General features: G+C 37.4%; 1 protein-coding gene across 1 annotated transcript in view; it reads left to right on the top strand.

Moving 5' to 3' along the window:
• The window catches only part of LOC113393738 (uncharacterized), a 67,311-nt gene that overhangs the window by 10,574 nt on the left and 32,187 nt on the right, over positions 1-24,550 (top strand). Inside the window, exon 11 of the mRNA XM_064219892.1 lies at positions 2,351-2,521. Coding sequence (XP_064075962.1) covers positions 2,351-2,521 — 171 coding nt within the window. The remainder of the gene's footprint in view (positions 1-2,350; positions 2,522-24,550) is intronic.

The raw sequence follows: 24,550 nt of genomic DNA on the forward strand, positions 1-24,550 counted from the left end.
AGTCGTCGCCATACGTACAACCGGCGTCGGTGAAATGTTTATGATCGCAATTCGCAGTACGTTTCTCTATTTCTAGTTAATAGTTAAGTTTGCGAGACTTAAGTTGCAATAATTCAAGTCATATTATGAATTCAACTTCTAAATTCAGAACTAAATCATCTTCTACATGTAAAAGTTTTCACTATTTACGTCACATTGTCACTGGCAATTTTAGACTAACGAAAGCAAAAACACCATAACGAAAAAAATTAATATTTTAAAATCGAGCACAACATTTTCTTAATTCTATCTTTTACCAGAATTTTTCTGTTTTACCTAGAGTAAACTTATGAGATAAATTTAGAAAAGATCATATTTTAACAATAATAAATGAAGAATATATCACATGGGTACTTAATAAAATAAATAATTTTTCTAAGTATATATTTGAATTTTTTGAAATAAAATCAAGTCCTATTTTATTTTAAACATTGTCCCTAAATTTTAAGATAATTTCTTGTTATATTATACGCCAAACACCAGTTGCGACACAAAAACGTATACCATTAGTTTGGTATTTCGAGGTAATATCAATAAATTTAGATTAGGACATAAGGCTTGTTTAGTGTGGTAATTTTGTTTTAATATCATATCAACTGATTCGACCAACTTGATAATAAATATGTTATTATAGAAATTAGAATCGGTTAAAATATTAGTCGAATAAGTAAACTGTAACGAGCATATTATTTTTATACTAGAATTAACTTTGAACTAAGAAAGTTTCTTAAAATCAGGACTACTGGCAACCCTAAGCGAGTATAAAAAAACACATACAATATTTGGTGAAGTAAAAATAATACACTAATGAGTTTAATTATATTGTCGATCAATGATAGTTCTTATTTTATAAATAAAAGGGATTAGACAGCGTTCTCACACTTGAACGCCCATTTTACTCAAAATATTGATGCTGCAGCCAATGCATATAACTAGTACTGATCAATAATGCCTGATATTTAAATGACGTCATACTCAATCTAAAAATTTGAACCTCTTTAATTTAATATTCTGTATTTGTACGGATTATTAATGTTTTAATAGTTTTTAATGTTTTTTATTTTTAATATGAGAAAATATATTTTTTTTAATATAAGAAATTATAGGGGTAGAAGTGTTGAACGTTTGACGTCATATTATATATGACTTGCATAATAGTATAAATACATTTTATTTGTGTAAATTGATGACACAATTAGACTTATTGAACCTGGTACTTGTTTGACATGTTATTTACGATAAATATTGTAATCAAAATGAACCCTACAAAGATAATTCAAAATAAATTTCATAATATTTGCTAAAAAACGTGTTTTTCTAGCTATATTATTATAATCACGTTTTTTAATGAACTGCCTGCAACTATAATGCTTTAGGCAGAGAACAACAATATGACATTTGTAGTATACCTATCTTCACACTAAACTTTGTGCGTCATGTTGGCTGCATTATAATAACAATGGGTGGGGCATTGGACATATAAAGCGCTTTAGCGCTACAGTATAAAATAGGTCTACGATTATTACAATTTTATCAAATAATTTAAGCGCTGACAGAGCTAGAAGAGTAAAGGAAGACGAGTTGTGTAAAGTTTTTTATAAAGCTTACGTATTGTGTAGTCCAAATGAGGCACAGCGTTTCTTTTTATTATATAAAATTGAAGTATTTCCTACGTTTTCGGTACTGCAAGAATAAACCTGGTGATGTTTTAAAAGTTCAGATAAATAGATCAAGTGAAATTAAAGAAAAGTTAAAATGCTCGGTAGTGCGTAACAGTCGCAGCATGATAATCGCTGATTCACATTAATTATGTGAACATTTGAAGTGCGCGATAACACGCCCAGCCTTTGTACCGTATAACCTTTGGCTAATTCGTGTCGAGCTGTGAAATATAAATGAGAATGTACTTGTGTCTAATATAAAATCAATACTCGGAGCGACCGAAGCCTAAAACGGATTATTTTGTGTTGGTTGTCGCTCTCCTGATTTTTCGAACATTATTTTATCGCCAGAAGCCCATTACTTTAAATAGCTGTGAGGTAATCGTAAAATGATTTTCATTAGTAATTTATCTAAGTTTGGCGGTCGTTTTTGAAATCGACTCTTGAAGATTCCGCTAGGGCGCGCTTCCTCTATCCGTGACGTTGGCGCGCTTGCGTGTGCTCGCTCAGTCTGCGCGAGCTTCGCGCTGTTGCAGTCGTCTCCAAAACAATAACGTAGGGGCTCCGTAGGAGTCCTTAAATATTTTTTTGAGTATTTATCGCGAAGTGACAGTGACGCAGTGCAGTGTGTTTGTGGTTTTGTGGTGCAGTAAAGGTGTAAAGAAGCGGGCGATACAGCCCGCAGCGGCGGCGCGGATCGATACGGTGTGGTATGGCGCAGCAGGTATGAGCCAAGGGGGCTCGAGACGGCCCTATTCGCGCGGGGGCCCGCGCTGGCACCCGCGTTACAAGGACTACTGGGATTACGAACAAAACTACAGGTTCGTGCGTCAGTCAGATTTTTAAATATTTTCCAGATGACGTGCATAAACGTGACTTACTGGCTTTTGAAGTCAGTCATCATTATACAAGTTATTTTCCGACTGCGTCGCCTGCAGCATCGTTAATCCGTTCCATCGCGTATAGAAAACTGTCCATCGCGCATACGTGATCGTACATATCATCGTCAAAGTCGCCCATATGTATTCTACCTCTATAGTCAAGTAATTTCCGCCCGTCGGATGGTCGACGTGTTTTATCTATCTTTTCACGCCTACCGACACTATCTCGAGAGCCAGCGAATAACACAATAGATGTGTAGAAATGTTTACATGCCGTGTGTCATACGTATCGTTATTATAGCAGTCATTTAGCATTTTCACATAATGTGCTATTAATTATGATAATAAATTACACGACATTATATGTCTTTGAGTTACTTGTCGTCTTGACATCGAATTAGTTATTTCAATTATTAATCCTGCCTGAGTAACTTACTTGGTGAAGAAGAGCACTTACTGAGTTTTTTGTCGGCCTAGGAACCGCAGGTAGTTTCACAGTTAGTAAATTTTAGTGATATGTTTAAACCAAAATAAAAAGTTATTTTATTTTCAAAAGTACTTGTTTGTGCCTATTCGAATTAAGTTGATTTTGATTAACTTAGTAAAGTAGTTTGTGTATAATTAATTATTCATGAGAAACATCTCGTAACACCCGTTAAATACTCATTACCGTACATCAACTAGTCCCGTAACTGTGTTAGCACGTAGCTCAATCATAAATGTTTCTGTAACTATTAAATTAGTTTTAGTAAAGCAACAGTTGTGTAGAAACACCAGTCACTGAATTAGTACCAGTATATATGTAACTATCTATTCTATGCTTAAAATTCCTATGAGTAATGCATGTAATCATTTTCATGTTGTAGTTTCTTATATCCATATTTTACTCACACTCGACGGCGGCTGGAGGAGATATCTTGTGTGTAACACAATTTTGTAAAAAAACATGATATTGTATTTATTGGAGAAATAAAACATATCATAAAGAAAATACAGCTCTTTGAAGTAAACAAGACCTGATTCCTTCGACATTTCTCATAAACATAATATTGATGAGGTAATTAAATTCTGCTTATAGGTGCCGACCATAAAAAACAATGTGCAGATGTCATGCACGAGAAAAACAAAAGTATTCATTACATAGCAAATATGAAAGTATGTCTTTTAATGGTCAGAACTGCTGGTGGAAGTTTTTTTCTTTTGATTTATTTGTAGATAAAAAATTTAAATATCTATGGTATGTTGTCTTTTTAAAAGTAATAATGAATGTGTTCATGTTACAAAATATTAACAAATGTTTATACAGTTGATATAAGTATTATGTAATATAATTTCTTACACATTTTAGCAATTTAATGAATGTCCAAAATTATAGTTACGGAATATTTGTATTTATTATTGTTGTTCAACAATGGATACTTATAAATATTGACTAGGCATTTAGTCCGAAGGGGCTTGTTTCATTGTTAAACATTACACATATATACATACATTACATTGCTTATTCAAAGAGAGGTATAACAGCAGAGTTTTGTTTGAGTGACACTTTGTAACATGACCCATAGCCAAAGAAGCCTAAAGGTGCTTCTCAACCTAGCTGATTGGCCTCAATAGTCGAAGCCAATGTTTCGTTAAGGCATATCAACCTGCATTGTAAACCACAACAAGCAGGACATGACTTCTAACCTGTTACACCAAACATCAATATCGGTATATTTAAAAGCAGAACAATATCTGTCTGGTATTCCTAGTAAAACATATATTACAGAGTTATGTCTATTGTGTGAGGTAGCAAATGCATTTATGTTGGATGATTATTTACAACTACCCACTAAATTGTTATTTATATAAAAGTATACAATAGTGGCAATTCTGTATAACAGAACAAATAACAGATTTAATAATAATGTTTTAATCCATATTGTGGTTATGTATGTATTCTTTGTTGTACACAAAAAGTCATTAGTTGTGTGTGTTACAGGAAAAATAATTCAGTGACTAAATATGCACTAATTGTGTTATTTAGGATTTACAATGTAACTCAATCATATACTGGACGGGTTTTTAATAATTTCCATAGAATTGACAAACAATGATCACTGCAATGAGTTATGTATTTGTTTCTATGTTCATTTGTTCCCGTGTAACTCCTGATTACTCATACTTTAGCAATGAAGTGCACGTTTCGCCTGTAACAGTCTATGTGACGTCATATGAAATCCAACATGGCGGATACCACATGCGATACGTTAAACTGTCCGTTTGAGTATCATTTGTATATAAAAATGATTCGAGAATTCGTAAAGTTAATGTGTCGCGTTTTCCCGGCTTTAGTTTAATTCTATGTATGTCTATTGTGTTGTTGATATATGCACTAAAATGCATAATGAGCGAATATCAAGCAGCTAATTCCATCAGGCATATCATGACGCTAGGGCCGTCGGCGGTCGCTCCGTCGTCCACACATCCGCGTGCCACTATATTTAGGACGGGCCGTTGAACCCAAAGGTCGGCGTTACCTGCGCCCGCGCAGACAAGAACGTTACTCGACTTGGAAAAAATGTATACCTGAGTCATCGCGTCCAATACACTTTTGTACTGTACACGGTTATAAGGGGTATTTTTTTTATTTTTACAAATGTAACTCAACGCTCTCTCGGAGTACGATAAGAAATGACGAGGTGGTTTTGCGCCCGGAACGTAGGTATGCAGTCGGTGCTGAATTTGTATACATTACAGTACAATACGACTTATCTATCGATTCAAAAATAAGGAATATTTTGTGACATCTATATATATATTTTATACTATGTAAATTTATTTTAATAAAACTATTTTTTTTATTTTGGCAAGACTGTGTGATAGATTCGTTCTATGGTACGAATAATATTAACGAAATAGTCTCTGCTCAGTTGGCACAGCTACAAGCTACAAGCTGAACAAATGATTGAAATAATATTAACAATAAAGCACACGTGCATGCTGTAAGTGCTGTACCCTTGGTGTGTGCGGGTCTGAATCACAAACAGGTACAGGCAAGACGTCCCTTTTGTCTGTGTGTATATATGAAAGTATCAGCTTCGTCTGCAGTATTTTATTGTTAGGTATTCAATTTAGAACAACTGATAAGTATCGTCCACGAAATCCAATCTGCGGAACAATAGAAAAGCGGTAAAATCATTTCTTTTCGTTGAAACCATTTGTCAGAAAGAGATGGCACATCCTTTAGCCTTTTCTTAAGCACTTAGTTTAGTCTAGATTATCAGTACCAATGACGATTTAAATGATCCTAAGGTGAGTTTGGCGTTCACTCATGTGAAGCGAGAAAATTAACGACAATCTACTATTTACTCGTATGTGTAATCGCGTCTTGCGAAACCGTCTGTAGTTTAACTGCCTTTTTTAGAAACGATGATCAAAGTCAGATTAAGTAATTTGAATTCGATCTGACGCTCTAACGCTCGTATGTCGCCTATGACGTCATCAGCTGCCACCGACCTATGGCTCTTCAGATGAAAACTAAATACTTTACTTGACTTTGACACGCGTTTCGGGCACGGAAAGTAAATTACTGCATGTATACCGCAAAAGCGGGTCTTCTATCTGAATAATTAAAAAGGGATGTTTATTTGTTTGACCTCTTGGCGTTCCTTGAACATTAATCCGATTGCGAAGAAAAATTTATAGGTTTTTGTACACTGTCAAGAAGGTACCTGGTCCTAATGAACAAGAAATATTCTCTGTATGTTTGTCACGTATAAAGGTTTTATGTAGACCGGTCTGTGGGTGCAAAGCAAGGACGGGTAGCTAGTATATTTCTAAATATTATGTCTGTCACTGTGTTGATTTAAATGTAAAGTTACCACCGGCTCGGAAAGAAGATTCTACCGAGAAGAACCGGCAAGAAACTCAGTTACACTTTTCCACCACTTAAATTCCAGAGTATATTAGTAGAGTACAATTAAATTTTAATATATCCTGCCTAGAAATCGATAAATACAAAGACGTCGTACTTTTTTATCTTCAATATAATCTTGGACTGAGCAATACGTCTATTTAGAACATGAAGAGTTATCTAAGTATAAGTAATTGAACTAGACTTACGAGTACACTTGAAGATAATTGTTGCTTAGTTGAGTCAACTCGAATATAACTTTGATTTTAGTCAAAAAAAGTAATCCATATTCATGTGATGTGGGAACCGTTGAACAATATACCCGGTATGGTAATGCGTTTATAATGTCGAGGTATAACGACGACGCTCAATCTGCCAGGTGCGTCGCCTCGCCCGCCGTCCGGGGTGAAGACTCGCAGCCCTGGTTCATCGACCAGCTCTAAGTTTTTTATAATTGACCAGATGTACTCATACGACGAGTCGGCTCAGGTTATTTCTGCAGCATCGTGTTTACTATGATTCATAAGTTTCGCGTTTTGTTTGTAAACTTGTTTTTGTGTTTGTTTTATGTTTCTATGCGAGCGTTAATAGCTCGACGATACACGGGCTGCCGAGTGATGTGATGTCATCCCTGGAGCCGTGGTCGCAGCTTATAAAGCTGTACACTTTTAAAGCAACTTTTTTGTTTATCTCTCAATCTTGTAATAAAGAATATAAACAAAGTCTTTTGTCAATTCCTGATAATCTCATTACTCGTTTTTTCAGTAGAAAGTAATTAAAAATATAAATCAATACGAAAATAATCTTTATTACAATAGACATTTTTCGTTATTTCCCACAATTGATCACCGGGTCGATTGAGACGCAAATTAGTAATTAAGATTTGGGTATATTCCTGTAAATATACCACTGGTCGGGCGACTCTTCCCTGTTGGGAAGGTGTGATGGTAATCACACCACGCGTCTCTATTGCGGGTCGGTGGGCACTTGTGACGGATTTTCAGCCATCAACAGAGGGCTATCTTACGATGCCTTTTGTCTTTCACCACCGAACACGAGATGAATGTGTTGCTATCCGGGTTCGATATCGCAACCTTTTGTGTAAATTCATGCGTTTAAGGACTAGTTTTATTAACAGGCAGGCGACCTCTCCGCCGGAGGTTAATTTGTAATACATAGGGGTTTGACAAATGACAACTAGTGACCGGTCTAGCGGTAGCGGTAGCGGTGCGCATGCCCCGGCTACGTGCCCCTTCCGGGTGTGTTCGCGATCGCAATAATATTGTTATGTGTTTTTATTTATTTCGGAACAAAGATTCATACATTATCGACATGTATCCTATAGACTAACGCGCCTGAAACAATCACGACTTCACTAAATTTAGATATTTATGCGGAGGCTCGTTCAGTTGGGGTTTTCTCTCGTTAAATTCTCTGTAGCTCCGTGCCTCGGAAAATACGTAAAGCCGTTGGTCCTGCGCCTGAACGCCTTCCGGTTGTGTTGGATTTGCTGGCTCTTTTATGTCATATAGGAAGGCGGACTGGCAAATAGGCTACCTGATAGTAGGTGGTCGGCACTGTCCACAAACATTAGTATTGTTAGATATTTTAATACATTGTCATGTTACCAATGCGTCACCTTGGCAACTAAGATGTTATGACTCTTGTGCCTGTAGTTACACTGGCTCACTTCCTTTCAAACTGGAGCACAACAATATCTACCTACATACGTCCCGTGCAGTCTGTCTAGAAAATGGTCGTCGTGGTCGCAGTCGACATATTTATATTTATGACGTATTTAACAACCATAAAATATGTACATTAAAATAAGATAGCTTCACAATTACTCACGTTTAGCTCGGTGTTTCAGTGTCTCTTCGCTCACCCTTTATCCGTACGTTAATCTATTGAATTGTATGACTGGACGGAGAATGTCGCTTCATAATTATAGTGAAGGTAATATCGGGCGAAAGCTAATAAATGAATAGCACACAGCGGTGGCAATAGCTGACCACCTGTGTCGGCCAGCTGGTGCGCTAGGCCGACGATTCGTTGACACAACTCGTCGACTTGGAAGGTATCCTATCCTTATATTAATACGATACCATGAGCGGTTTCCTACGGTAATGTCCGTCGTTTCGTTTTCGTTAAGTTTTAATGAAACTTGAATCTCAGGGTGTTCTTTCTCCTCCATTGGAGCTGAAGTTCGAGGTGGGTTAGGGTTGCTCCCTCTCGTTTAGATGTAAATTTCCAAAAATCCTTTCCGATTGTGCCTCTACGTTACGAGGGTCTCATCCGAATTCTAAGCTCGTATGCGTAGATTACTCTATAACTACTCGAGACTCAGGATATTGCCTTTTATATAACAACTATCAATTGCTCGACTTGCGTTGCGTTGTAAGTCTGTTTGTAAACTAGTTTGGACAGCTTTGTAAGATAGTTTGGACAGTATTTAGTTGATGTGGTGCATGATCTAACTCCGATATACAATAAAGTAGATGGGAATTAAAATTTTCATGACACAAATGAAGTCGTCCTGATCGATTTCGTTCACGGCGTCTAATCTCAAGGGAGACCAGCCAACTAAGCAGGACATGATAGTGCACTAATGTGTGCGGAAACATATGTAGATGCACTCTATTTTCTATAATCTGATGGGACGACCAAACCAACACAACCAGAAAGAGTTCAGATGCAGGATCAACGGTTTTACGTATTTACCGGGGAAACGGTTTTTACTGAGAAATTATTTTGAAAAACCCCAATAACTTTTTATCGGCCCGACTTGAAGTCCGAACTCAGGACTTTTAAATCTGCGATCTAGGTCTACTAGACCAACGAGGCACAAACAATATATATGTTTTTCAACATTGATCTTGGTTGGTCAAACGATGTCGAAGTCTATTAATCGCATACGAACATACCTTCATTTTTGTATACATATATGTTAGACAGACACGAGCAAATGGCCGCCTAATAGTCGGTTGTCACGTCTGCTCGAAGTAAGTGGCAACGCGGCAAAATCTATTATCCGATTCGTGTTAATAAAAGGGTCGGAATTGTGAAAACTTGGACGGATTCAGTCGCATTTTGAATTTACACCATTCAGACATTTTTTGTGAGACAGATGTGTTTCCGCTATAAAGTCCCTTGCGCAATTAATTGGTCCTTAAGGTGAGGTTAGGTTAGGTCGAAATTTGATAAGCAGGGCCCCTCTCCTTATACTATCTCACAGGTAAAGTTTTAAAAATTGACGTTATTCGCTCTTTTCGTGCGAGTATCCTCTAATCATAGCATGATTTTATTACAGTCCATGTCGTATACAATTCTTGACATTTCACGATCGTGTTGTGCTTCGAGTTCTGTTCTTATAGCAAAGTTCTACTAAAGCGGCGATAAGTGACTCAACGACAATATAATTAAACGCTATTATTAATAATACATCGTGTAGCCGATGAGATACCCTATAGGAAAAACTATGTATAATCCCACCGAGTTTTTTCGGTTTTAGAGACTTTTAGTAGCCTTTGTTGCATATAGATCAATTTCCATATTTGGAATTTCAAATATTACCAACATTCTTACAAAGTTTCTGCCCCTATTTAGCCGCGTGTGGGATGTATTTTCATAAACGATTAATGTATTTTCATAAGCATAATAAGCAAAAGGCTACAAACAGAATTCCAAATTTGTAACTTTCAAGAATGCTATTATATTAAAATACAAAATTACTATGAAAATGACATCCTGAATTTTACCCACATAGGTAATGATTTTTCAAAAACGGTAACTAACTTTTACTCTCAAACAGAAGTCTAAATATTCATATATTTCACATCAGACGTGACGAAATTTCTATGCAAAACTTCCATCTTCTGCTAAACCCTTTAAGAAAGCCTTCCTTAGTGCTCATCTACGCTGCACAAGGAATATCTGTGCAAAATTGATCCAGTATTTTCACCCATTTCAAATTGGATGAAGTATATTCATGATACCAACGTAAAGATTAAAAAACAGCACGATTACTTCAATGAATACTTTGTTTACAATGTATTGTTTAGCGTGCCATAGTTGCAATGCAAGAAATAGAACCAAGGCGGCCCGGTGAGCACCGCTGAGCTCTAAGTGCTTAATTGTGTGTTTATTCATCCAGTTCTCTGTGTTAAAGGAAAACACCTTCACAAAAACAATTTCCTAACCTCTGACGGCTTTGTCCAGCAGTGTCAACGTAAAATATTCATTATTCAGGTAGGATTAAATTGAATGTTAAACTACTACGGTTTCGTTTCGTTATTAATAAATCTACTTACTACTGAATTATTAGAAGAACCGTCTATAGACGTTCTCAAATTAAATAAGTATCAACTACTGCATGATAGAGCTATTATTTTTGTCTTTACCCCATAATTAGTACTGAGTTTACTTAACATAGTGTTCCGTGCATTACCTCATAAAATAACGCGGACGCAACTAATATTGTCGTTAGGCGAGCTACGTCAAAGTAATATTCGTCTCAGATGCGTCGAACAGTTCAGTGGTATTTATAGAGGCAAGGGATTTTTTAGACCCCCTGCATCTGTGTCGTCTTGATTCTTGACACCCTATTTGAATTATTCGTGACTCCCACGGAAATACTGAAATATTTTCAAAATATACAAGTAATTTTAATCCTTATGTGACGAGCCATAGGGGCGATATTATCATAAAAACACATTAACGCCGCAATACGACAAAAACTTAAAGAAACGGTGCAAAAACCCGATCTCATGCTGTGGACCGTGCTACCTTCACCGTCTAACCTAACCTCGTATCATTTTAAACTCGAACACGTTGGAATAGAGTTGTTTTTTCTTTGAAGTAGTTGTATTTGTGAAGCGTCTGTAGCTGCATCTCGCTCGCACAGCAGGTAACGCAAGCTTCACACGTCCCGACGTGGAGTGGGCTGTGATTGTTGTGCTCGAGACAGAATCCACACTTCGGGGCCAAGTTTGCCATTTAGAACTCGGATCGGCGAGATTTCATTTCGGACTTGTTTGAGATAAGACCTATACGAAGAAATGAAATCAATATACGTCGCCATAAAATATTTAATCTCTATAAAATGCTAATTTACAATCTGCTTTACATTTCATTTAGTTAATAAATTTAAAAAAAAAACCAGTTAACAGATCTACAAATCGCTTTTAGTAACACTATTTTATTCTTGTACAAATTTAAATTTAAAATAACGTTGTGTAAGGTTTTGATACTTGTGTCATATTGAATTCATCAGAATATTTAACACGATTTTTCTTAACAGATGATACTTGGTTCAAACCTCTCAAGTACTTCTGGGTTTATATGTAATAAATATGTGTTCACAAGTTATCTCCGTGGTGGAGGAAAGAATCGCGGGGAATCTGATGAAATTGTGCCACGCTAACTCGCATTCGAGCAACGTGGTGGAAATAGCTGGGGCTTTGTACAGAAGGACATGCAGGTTACTTTTAAGATTAAATATCATCGGGGAAGTATCCGATTCATCAGATTGAAATTGTGTTATTGGTGAAGGTCAAGTGATCAAGTTCTTTATAGTGATAATCACTGAAAATGACAAAACAACGTACTTTCCCATGCCTGTCATACTGAGGGCTTTAAGAGTGGTTAACATATCTCAGTCAATTATACTTATAATGCCACGCGATGTTTGAAAACCGGCTTTTTTATAAAATTTCATCATTGTGCGTCAACGAAATTATCATTTCAAAGTCAAATTTTACGTTAAATATTTGGGGTTGGATTTAAAGGAACGAAGAACTCGCTACGACGGCTGACCGTTACCTGCGTCCGAAATTCTGAGAAGTGCATTAACTCACTCAGCGCTTCGTACTGGTTTTTCGAAACTGGCTCCGTTCGCCGTCCCGAAAAAGTTCGCTCCAAATGTAATATTATAACCGTCGCAAAGAATCCGATAAACGTTTGTCGACATCGTTAAAACAAAACGGACTCGCACGAATATTTCGCCATGTGCATGTAAATCTTTACCTTATATACTGCGACGTCTAATTGAGCGGTTGAACAAAGATTTAATGGGTTAAACTAATATTGGAAGTAAGCTATTGTTCGATTAGCGCAGACGTGTGTCTGATGTTGGCACTTTATTTCCTCACACTCTTAATGCCAATGGATGATGTATCAGCAATACCGTACGAACGGAAAAATAGTCAGAAGCAGAACTTTCCGTGCTTCTTGTTAATCGAGACTGTGTTACTGTCAACTTCTTAACTCCTGGCTCCTATTGCTGACCTGGAGTTCGTCTTAATCTACATTCGGATAAGTAGGTATTGTAAACAAAATATTGTCGTAACGTTTGACGATACAAAAGTACTTTTAAAGTCCACTTGAATACAAATATCTTGATTGTGAAATGTTTTCGTATTTCGTCAAACGGGTCCGTCGTAACATTATTTTTAATTTGTCGTTTATTTTCTTAATTACACAATAATGATCGTTTGAGAATTTTTATGTGAAACAGCGGGCACGTGTGTTGTTGTGCGTGAAACTCCAGATACAGATAAAAACTCGTATTGTTTATTGTTCCTCGGTTACCTCGCGATCGGCTCTTTACCGCACATTTTATTACTGGCCCGAGTCTATAGGAGCCACTGAGCTGCTCGTTGTTTCTTGTCAACAAAATTCACATTCCCTATCGGTAGGAGTTTAAGAAAGATATACATTAAACTAGCGACCCGCCCCGGCTTCGCGCGGATGCAATGCTGCTACTAAATATACTACAGAATGTCTTTAGATACAACGTTAAAGCTGTGTTGCTTAAAATAGCTTCGTAAAAATATATTATTTCTCGTAAAAAGTAAACGATAAAAAATGGTTTGTGGGTTATCCCTAAGAGATAGACATATACCATCGCGGACTGTTTTGTAGACCTGTTTAAGTCGTACAATACTGTAGTACATTATTTTGATCTATCTCGTAGGTTTCAGCCAGCGTTTGCAATGTGAGCCCAAAATAACGTGTTTATTTACGACATCACATTAGAAACCTCTAAAATTATCAGTGTTTCTCTACTGTATTATCTATGTATTATACATATAAACCTTCGTCTTGTTTTCATTAAAAAAAAAACGCATTAGAATCCGTGGTGTAATTTTAAAGATATGAGCATACTCAGGAAAAGACAGACGGCGAGAAGCGACTTTGTTTTATACTATGTAGTGATATTAAAAATAAAAATTTTAAAATGTTTGTAATTGCCGAATTCGATGATTGTCTATCGTGTTAGTTATTGGTTTTTAAGTGGTCACCACTGCTCATACATATTGGTGCCGTGTGTAAGGTTTACCATTCCTTACAGCGCCAATGCGCCACCAACCCTGGGAACTAAGACGTTATGTCCCTTGTGCCTGTAGTTACACTGCCTCACTCAGTTGTTCAACCGCAACCGGAACAAAATAATACTAAGTACTGTTATTTAGCCGTAGAATTTATGACGAGTGGTTGGGACGTACCCAGACAAAGCCCGACCAAGTAAACGTATTAATAATTATATCAATATCAGCTCCTTATTGAGATATCAAATAATGTGCTTATAGAACAATGAGCTGCGTTTTTTCCTATCCGCCGTTATTCGTACACGTCACGCGTTCTCATTTTTTGTATCGACTGAAACAACCTTTCCCCTTTCAAAAGATTTCAAGAGAGCCGCAAATTTGAAAGTTACGACCTATAGTGAAAGTATCAAAACGCGACGTCGCCATGGGTGCGACGGTGAGCCAACACCGGTACGGCTGGCGCTGATATATATGTCTAAGGAAATACGTTTAAGTCATTCACGTTTCAAATAAATATACTAAAATGATTGGATTAGAAAAACGATCTCAATTTTAAAATTCAAATTTCAATGCTTTATCATTTAAATTTACAATTTCAAAGTTATTTGTAATTGGAGTTGCTCACCGTGCTTTCACAGGCATTAAGCCAATAAATCCAACGAACAATATCATGTCTTTCAAATCCCATCGGTAAATCTTGTGATTAGCGATTCATTTTAACTTGGTACTAGGGCTTTGTGCGGCCACGTCTCGGTACGGACCAACCGATCGTCATATATACTACCGCCAAACAAGAATACTTAATATTGTTTTCCTGTTTGAAGGTCGAGTCAGCCAGCGTCACAAGGGTCATAACATCTTAGCTCCCAAGGTTGGTGGCGCATTGGTACAACGCGTCTTGTCTTTGATTCGTCTTGGGCCACTAGCCGGTCTACTTATAAATAACATTTTTTTAAAATAAATAATTGCGGCATTTAAATAGTTTAATTCTGCCAACGCTTTTATTTATACATAAGTTTATTTGTTCGTATGTATTTATATACAACTAAAACGATCCTTTTCTAGACGTTGCATATACTCCTTCCCCAATCCCATGGCTAAGAAGTCAGTTCAGCTATTACGGCCACTAACACTGCCATCGCGTCGCCAAACATGGCTACTAAACGGCCGTTCATGTCAGACCGGTAATTACAGTAAATACTCACTATTTATACCGAAACACAGGAGTAGGGTCGTCGCTGTTAGTCGGTGGATTCAATAAACAAAACGATCGACGTTATACGAGATTAGAAAAACTAGGTACGAGGTTAAGTGTTCAAGTGTGTGAGTAAACACACTCTAAACAAGGAGACAAAGCGCTAAATACTTTCTTGCAGAGAGGAGTTTGTTTAGCGCTGCCGATTTCCAAACATCTCGCTGCTGCTGACAATATATTAAATGAAAAACCCAAGAACTTATAGGTCCGAGTCTGACCCGGCGTCTGACGCCAGAACTTACATATAGTGTGATTTTTACAATATCAAATAGTGACTCTGAATCCCATATCAGCGCGGCCGGTATAATTTGATGATTAATCTTCGAGTTTGTAATTATAACGCGGAAGCGACAATGCCGCGACCGCAAATGTAATTCCGCGAATATAAAACAATTAAATTACGTTTTAAGTTCTTATGTATTCGTTTTATCTTATCGAGATTAAAGCAATCATTGTTTGAATTAAATTTCTTTATTTGATAAAGTAGTAGCGTTGTACTTGGTGATCGTTTGATTGGAAAACTACCACCGGTCCAGAACAGAATGTAATATTGACTCGAGAGGAATCGGCGAAGTTCAGCGGATATTTGACGACGTGTTCTATCCTCGTTAGTAAATCCACTTTTAAGCCGATGAATTATTTTACTCAACAGATATATAAATAATCATTAGAGTAGTAACTGTAAGCTATTGAGTTAAATTCAACCATAGAGTATAAATGTTGGTTCAAAAGACTATAAATAAACATAAAAAAGGATATTTTGAATTCGATATTGGAGGAGAGAGGTATGTTGTGATTTCTGTTGCAAAATGTGAAACTAGGCATTAGAATAAATGATATTGCTTAGTAACGAAGCGTTACGTACGTGTATTATTGAAGTTGCAATGATAATTTTGTTATCAATATCAGTGCCAGCAACATTGTCTATATGTGACCGGAGAATGCGTCAAACTTGATTTATTCAAATGAGACTTGGCTGGGTCGATGTGTATCCTGGATCAACTATACCGAGAGATTAATGAATGGATTCCTCGGCTGCAGCCAAAACTCTCCGAGTTCAATGTCCCGTTCAGTGCACGCGTGGTGGACCGAGTACCGAGTAGGTAGATATAAGGTAAGGGAATAATTCTTTAGTAAGGGTTTTTCGAGTGATTTCGTGAGTACTCGTAAAGTTTTCAATTCTTCTTAACCGTAAGATGCGTTGGAACATTCACCATGACACATTGCGTGTTGGTGGGTGACACGCTTCTGCAGACAAAGCGCCGGCCTTGTAACACTTGCGGCTTCAACTACCTGCGCCCGTCGACACGGTTAACCGCAGACCACCATCGCCCAAACGCCGATCTAAACCAATACTAATACAGTACGAAGTTATTACAAACGATTACATGAATTGTTTAATCTACCTCGTATGAGGAAATACGTCGCGGCCGTCATGATCGTCGTCGCTGCAGTAAATGTTCGTCAGTTAACTTATATAACTTTAATTTTGATGCAAACCTTAGTCATTTTCGTTGGAATTGCAGAATCGTGATTTGTTTCCGTACAATGAATGTGTCGCATTCGCCGTTTACACGTCGATATAGCTACGCTATTGTTGCCTCGAACATAATTAAAACAAATATTTCTCAAGCACGGAAACGGCTATCTGGTACTGCAGTCGAATACGTCAGTACTTTTGTAACGTGGACGGAGCTTCCTGCTGCGCCAATGCTAACGACTCAAAGGTTCCTCGGTAGCGTTTCGCGAACAAAAACTATAATTGTTGCGCAGAGGCCGATTGTGAAACCAACCTTCACCGACTTGTGCACCCTTGACCGTGCCGTTTCTTCATCGTGACGCGCAACTCGGTGCCGATTCTGATAACTCTGTGTGTCGACCTTAATCGTTCCATTGTGCCCAAATAATCTTTATTGTATCAAGGGCACCGCGTGTACTTTGCGGGAGGCTACCACTCCCAACGTGAATCAAAAAATTGTTTTAAGAATAGAAGCGTTACCTATTCTCAAAAACGAACAAAGAAGCTCAGCAGATTTTTTATCCATCTCAGTGTGTTTACAAAATTTCCATTATTTTTAAATGGTCTAATTGTCCCTAAAAACCCTGGGTCAGTGTTCCACGTGTGATTTCTCTATAAACGTGTAAGTGCTCGTCAGGGCACGGCGGCTTAATTGTGTGTCATTATAATTTCCTCATTCTTCACATCAGAAGCGAACAATGGCCGCCATTGTTGCTCAACGTAGGACATACGATTGAATGGATTCGCTTGTCGAGTTGTCTCTAGAAGGTCCTGCTGGCGCTCGGTGTACCTCCGCTCGTTTTATACCTTCGCAGCTGCTAACCCCGATACGATCACGTTTCGAACAAAATCTCGTCAGTAGGTCAGCTGCGATTGCTATATTCTTTGTCGTATTTAAATTTCTAGACCAAATTTGTTGAAATAGATTTTTGATTATATATTTAATTTGATGCCGGTCCGCTTGGGTATTATTTTTGATTGACTTTTATATATTTTTTGTAAGTATAATCTCTCAAAACACGAGTGATCAAGTAATAACTTACATAGAATTAAAAAACGTTACGTAAAAGTTGCTTTTGAGGTTTAGCCTTCGATAGTTATTTATGGACTTTTGTTAAACTAAACGTATTACTGACAATAATTGCTTGTATATGTCGCAGACGTTCGTTTTTCAGATTTTTCGCCGTGACTTAAAGACGAATACCCGGTTCCTATGCTTATTTAACGAACCGCGTTTGTACCGTAATTTCTAACGCGTCGTAGACAACTTTGCCACCGTAACGATCGCTTCTTGAATCCTAATCGAAAATTTATAAAACACGGCAAACGTGTTGCGTGTAGCCGATCCATTATGTGAAACATTAAGCTAGTACATTATAATTAGTGCGTACTTTAAATATATTAGAAACTACAATATTTTCTTATAATTCCAATTATTCATGAAAGACGAAATAACTTTGAAAATGAATGCTTTTCAATGTTTGCTTTTTATAAACAAAACGTACTTCTGTCGTCTGTAAATTGCATGTTTGAAAAATCCGCTTTGGAAATTCTTAAAAACTTGCCAAATATTTTAATTCATCTGTTGATCGGATGCCAGATATTTTTGTTCGAGTTGATTGGAAGACCGATTTAGCTGCAGATAAGCAACGAATAGTAGCTACGATGCATATCGATGGTGAATTAAACCTGGAGGCAGTCGGCCTCGCAATGGAAACTGCTTCGTAGTTTACAGAGCATGGTTTTTGGATGACTCTGGTATATTTTGATTCAACCAGAAGAACACGAAAACTTTAAAATTCCGTTTTGTATTCAAAATGGTTTTGCATAGGATTGTTCTCAAAATAATTGGGCATAGGTTCTAGAAAACTTAGTGATTGGAAAGAAAGTTGTATAAGACAATACAGCCAACAGCCAAGAACCGATTATTTTTTTAATTCAATCGAAGTGGCCCTCGTCATCAGTAACTGTGATGGTTCCTGTGAATAAAATCCTACAGGCATTACGAATACAGTCACTCAAAATGATAGAATAGATACAACAAATGCGCACACGACGCGTCTGTGGAGATATTTGTTAATTTATTCAATCTATCAAAATATGAATATGAATGAAAAAAGATATTCAAGTAGACTCATAAAAGCACTTTTGAGTCGTTGTCACAGTATACAATTAAATATAAAACTACCAGCGGTTGGAAAAGTTTCTACCGAGAAGATCTGGCAAGAAATACTGTAGTATCAGTTACGTTTAGATCACTATTGTTGGAAGTCGGCTTTAAATTTTGCTTTCTTACTATAGGTAAGGCAAAAATTTGGCATTCGGGAGTGAAACAGTAAACCGAAATAATTACAAGGTAACAATTTACAACAAAGAACTTTCCACGAATACTGATATGAATCAGATTATATATGACCAGTTATTGTCAGTGGCTTCGCTCACGTTCACCTAAAGCCATAAGGGTTTTATGCACAAAATTATACTTTTGGGTATGAAAAGTACCATATATCCTTTCTTGGAGTTCAAGCTTGCTTCATACCAAATATTATCAAATTCGACCGACAGACAGAGTTACTGACGATTCAATATTAGTACAGATTAAAAAAAAAAGAATCCAGTTACTGGAGACGACGAGAATGACGAGGGTAGTTTATACAAGTCCCACCATAGATTAGAATATAGTCGGAGAGATAGTGCTACATAATAATATTATCATTTCTTTTAGTTAGAGCGTTTTGCGTATCTATTCATACAAATGAAAATCTTATTACTTGAGATTTGTCCATTATTTATAGATAACTTTCCAATGCTCGCTGCACGGTGATAAATTATGTCAAAAATGCTGCACGGGATGACGTCGCATGAATATACAAAGCCTTGATGATATAACATCACATCGTGACTGGTGTTGATGTCGTAAATAAATAAAAACAGCTGACCCATTTTGGGCACCGTCCGTGAAGCTTTTATGATTAAATTCCTCGGGAGTTTATGACAGCCGGCCCTCGCGTACTTCGCATCAATGACTATGTGTTCGACGAGGGATATCGTTATAACTTTTATCGCATAGAAAAAAAAAATACACGAAGTTATTGCAATTATAATAAATTTCCATATATTTTGGTTATGAAAAGCTGTAGGGCAATTGTCGAACAACTCGGTCACAACAGTGTGCATCGTGCCGATCCTTTACAAAATATAAAGCTAATATTAAAATAAGGCAAATGGAAAGGAATAATTTGTCACATACACTCACATTTCCCAAAATCATAGCTAACGTCGATGCTCGTTGACTCCAGGTAGGATACATAACATACATATATAATTGTATTTAATTAATATGACTGTATTTTTAGATGTTGAAAAAGAGAAACTACTGAGTTTCTTGTCGGTTCTTCTTGGTAAAATCTACACTCCGAACTGGTGGTAGCTTCACTTATTATAGTTTGTTAAATGACGATTCAAGAGTGCTTGTAAAAGCCTACTTGAATAAAGTATATTTTGATTTGATTTGCCATTTGATCTTGGTAAAATGTCCATTTTTGGCAGCATTTCCCACTTTTATGGCCAAACTTAGATGATCGGCAAAGAGCTGCCAGGTAATTCGTCACAATTTGACTTGATGTATATTTTTCTTACCTTACCTTGAACGATTAAATAGTTTCCTTGGTTAGTAAGCGATGGGCGGCCAGAAAGAGGTCAGGCGCAGGATCAACGACTTAACAGCTTGCGTGCTCTTCGACGCGCGGGTCTATGCTGACAACTTCGAAACTTGGGATTGTATCTGAATGATGATTAGAATTTAACGGCTGGCTTAGGTTAGTTCTAATGATGACCAACGGATCTTTTATTTTTGATTTATTTCGACGGGAACCAAACCCCGATCACAGCCGATACGTACACACGTACACACGTTAAGGTTGATTGTTTCCTTTCATTTACCAATTCATCGTTTAATTGCTCGTCGTACTGCACTCGCCAGTGTCACGTGGGCGGGGCCTACGCGGTCACATCTCGCCTCGAGGGCGCTTGATGTGTTCTATTGTTTAATGTTTCCCAATGAAATGATTCATCTAATGATTAGCTATTTGGTTAACCTACGATTTAGTGAGTATTTGTATCTGGAATCATCGCATTGTTCGAAATCAGCGCAGTTTTTTTTGCACGGAATTCAATCTTTCTTTTGCGACCTAATAGTTTTAGTTTTTCTAAGCCAACTGATGATAAAAAAGAGTACGGTTAATTAATAGACAGGAAGACTAAATTTACTTCTATTTCATTAACATTTCTGTGCAATTTAAGAAGCTAAAGGTAGATCTTATTCTGAACATTTTATAGAATTTAAAACCTATTTTGGAAAAAACCGTAGGCATAGATATAGATCGATTTTTGCAACATATCAGTTAATGCCCTTAAAGACTTACTATTAAAGTTTGCTCACACCATATCAGCGCTCTTTGTCTGTTATGACGTCTAGTAGGTACGAACGGTCCGTTTTATTTAAGGATTAGGACTTATCTTTTGCTTTGCGGTGCTCGCCGTGGACGAGTTATCTCTGTAGCGATGAATCTAACACAAAGCGTCCGCACAACGGACAAAGCTAATCTTATAAATTCTAAAGCATTTGTCATTTATGACAGAAGTTTTCTTTTCCGTTTCTAAACAATCAGTAAGGAAAATAATACGTTTCGCTTCATATTAATGCCTGGTTACAATTTAATTTATAAAATTTGTAGTAAGACTAGCAAAACAAGGTCACTACGGGTAAGTGATCCCTAGCGTTACTCGATATTGGCACTAAGAGACATTAATCGTCCCATTCGTCGCCTATACGCTTCCAGTGGGCCTTCTTCATGTAGTTACACTGATGTTCAAGAAACGACTAGTACATCTAGATTATTCTGAATAACGGACGCCTTTTATAGTAAGTAAATGATGACAAGATGACAGGTTCTCGTGTTTTTATAATAATGTTAATGTCAATTAGATAATACTAAGAACATTCTAAGCAATGAATTGTTTCTTGAATATCAGTACAACTACACGCATAAGACGCACTGCATTGGCGACGTTTTCTCGCTATAGTAACTGGGCTGTTTTTTTTATTTTGCTCCTAAAATGCATTAACAAGTTTCCGTCACACGACGGGGGCTTACGTGGGATATGCATATGCTGACTGTGCCGGAATACCCACTAAAAAAACCAGCGGTACCCACTCCGTTGGTTCGGGGGCATTACGGTATCGCTCACGCATGCTACCGTGACGCCCCGACACATAAAATATTTTATATATCGAAGCTGAAGCTAAAGTAACTTATGCAAGCAACTCCAAAAGTAAATTTTTGAGCCAATATTCGAGAAAAAAAATCGTAGTTTGGTATGGTTTTATATAGATAGACGACAAGATTTCCAAATTTCTATTTATAAATCAGTTGACTATCGATTCAAAAGTGAAACGAGCAGCCGTGGTCGAACGAGTCGAGCTACGCATTCTCCACACATAAATACAGGTTTAGTTTCGTGTAAAAGCCTTGAATATTAAAATTTCGCGTCTAAAAATAATGGCAAAAAGCGGAGAAACAATCGCCTTACAATTCCGTGAGAGGAGGTAGAGACAAAGGCTCTTATTTGAATGTCTGCGGCTGCCTCCGCCGCGGCTATTGTCTGCTGCGAAAGGAGGTATTAAAAGTAATGTTTCTTGCTAGACTAAAGCCCGCGACTTCGCTGTTTTACACTGATATTACTTCAAGTCTAATTTATATAATAAATTCAAATTTTCTGATTGGATGTTGAGACGTGGATCTTGTACGGCCTCAGTGCAATATTCCGAATGTCACCATACACCAGACTATCTGGAGACAACAGACCTCAAGATATTACCACTACGTTTTTCCTTAATCAACGATTTGACTTTGAGAAGAACACGCCGCTTTGTCATAAACAACACTAGTAGGTAAACATCTTGCCTCTCGCTTTCGTGTAACTTGGGGGAAAGGGACGGAAATGTGTAACAGAACATTTTATTTTATTATTCTTTTTTTCATGTTTCTGATTTTTTTTTTAAAGTAATAGGTACTTAAATGTTGATAAAAATACAATTTTAGCTTAAATCTTTCGTGATAGATTCGTGAAAGTAAAAATCAAAAGTAGTTTAATTTTATCTCAATTATATTCCTCTGTTTTCGTAACACTTTGAGGAAGCAACGCCAGCGGTAAACAACGATATGTTACGTTATAAAAATAAACTGGTCGTTAATTATTGGGACCTTAAAATGTTTAGTGTCCGTGAAAAGTAAAGTAGAAAATCAACAACGATGAGTTTAAATGGTCTATTTTATGAGAACATTTCTGAAAATATCTAACGGTTTTTGGTTGTTATAGAAAGCCCAGCTCATCCCCCCGTCCCTATTGCGCTCTAAACCTCGCCGTGCTAGTCCCCATGGCGCCGTAAATATATGTTAAAATATCCCAGAGATAGCGGATCGGAATCGATAGGAATATACTGTTACACTCCATGTTAAAACATAGAGGAAAATTACAATGTTGTGTTACGATATTCTAAAGTAAAGTTCGTTTCTAAAACCGACCGAGACGACGAACGACCTTTTTAAGATCTAAGTTGGACCTAAGTTGTCTCGTTAAAAGTTTTCTATTGGACGAATTACGAGCATCTAAAATAAGATCCAGCGAACACGATATCCGTCTATATTTGCGAGGAGATCGTGAAACAGCAAGCACTAAGTATCGTGCCGGTACTCCTCGGTAGGATACGCGTTCCGAACCACTAATAGCATCACGTGGTACGAAATGTCTGAGAAGCGGTTATTGAAAGGAGCTGCGGATCGCTTGTAGTTTTTGTGTGCCGCCAGTGAGTCCTTGTGCGAACCCGCCTGTACCACCCGTATCATCAATAATTCCACCGCCAAACATCAATATTTGTATTGATGTGTTTCGGTTGGAAGGGCGAATGAACCAGTGTATATAGGCTAAGGCACATAACGACTTAGTTCCTTCAGGCGCAGTTAAGTGTTCTTGTGTTTAATCATGTATTTTTTTGATATTTTTCATTTTTGATTCGAATTTGTTTATCCAATATAAAAGTATTGCACTGAGTGATTTTTCAAAGCCACAACTACCGCGAGGAAACGGCGGATCTGTTGATATAATACCAAGAAGATCTTCCGTTTGAATGAGAAATGTTTGGAGGTAATCTCGACGCGTCCGCCGCCGCCGCCGCCGCCGCCGCCGCCGCCGCCGCCGCCGCCGCCTGTCTCTAGAGGCGCAGCCCGTGTACTATCGGAACTATTATTGTTTACGCTTTGTATTCACATATTCTTTACTACGTCATCAAACAATGAATAAATTACACAGCTCTTATACGCATCGACATAAAAGCTACAATCGTTTGTCACAAATAAAATACCTCCCGTGAGTCATGATACAAAATGTTTCAAGCGTTCGTACAGGATATTGCTCTTTATTCGTTACCCGATAAGAGCTAATTCACCCTGCCATTGTTTACAGGGATAAAGTCACGACGTATTTCGAGAGTATCCATAGAAATGTCAACTTTATTGCACAAGTGTTTTGGTGTATTTCGCAATGTAGCTGAGTTATTTCGCAGCGTGGAAGTTCGGTTTACAAACAACGTGACGTCACGCACACACACGTGCCGCCGCGCACACGTGCGCGCGTAATCACGTTACGTAGACTAGCGAGCGTACAGAGGCTAGGTTTTGTCACGGGACTAAATTGCACTCTGATAAAGACATAAAATGTATTGATAAAGAATCTATACGATTATTTGTTATCTCTGTAGTAGTTATATATCTTAAGCGAGAAAGTGACGAGGCTAATTTCAGCTTGGTATCCCTTTCCAATCGCAGAAATAGTAGACAGACAAACCTTAGATTTTCATGTTCAATGCGATTATAAAAGTTGTGCCGCCTTATCCACTACAAACAGTCCTTCA

This window comes from Vanessa tameamea, chromosome 29 (genome assembly GCF_037043105.1).
Source record: "Vanessa tameamea isolate UH-Manoa-2023 chromosome 29, ilVanTame1 primary haplotype, whole genome shotgun sequence".
Taxonomy (NCBI): Eukaryota; Metazoa; Arthropoda; class Insecta; order Lepidoptera; family Nymphalidae; genus Vanessa; species Vanessa tameamea.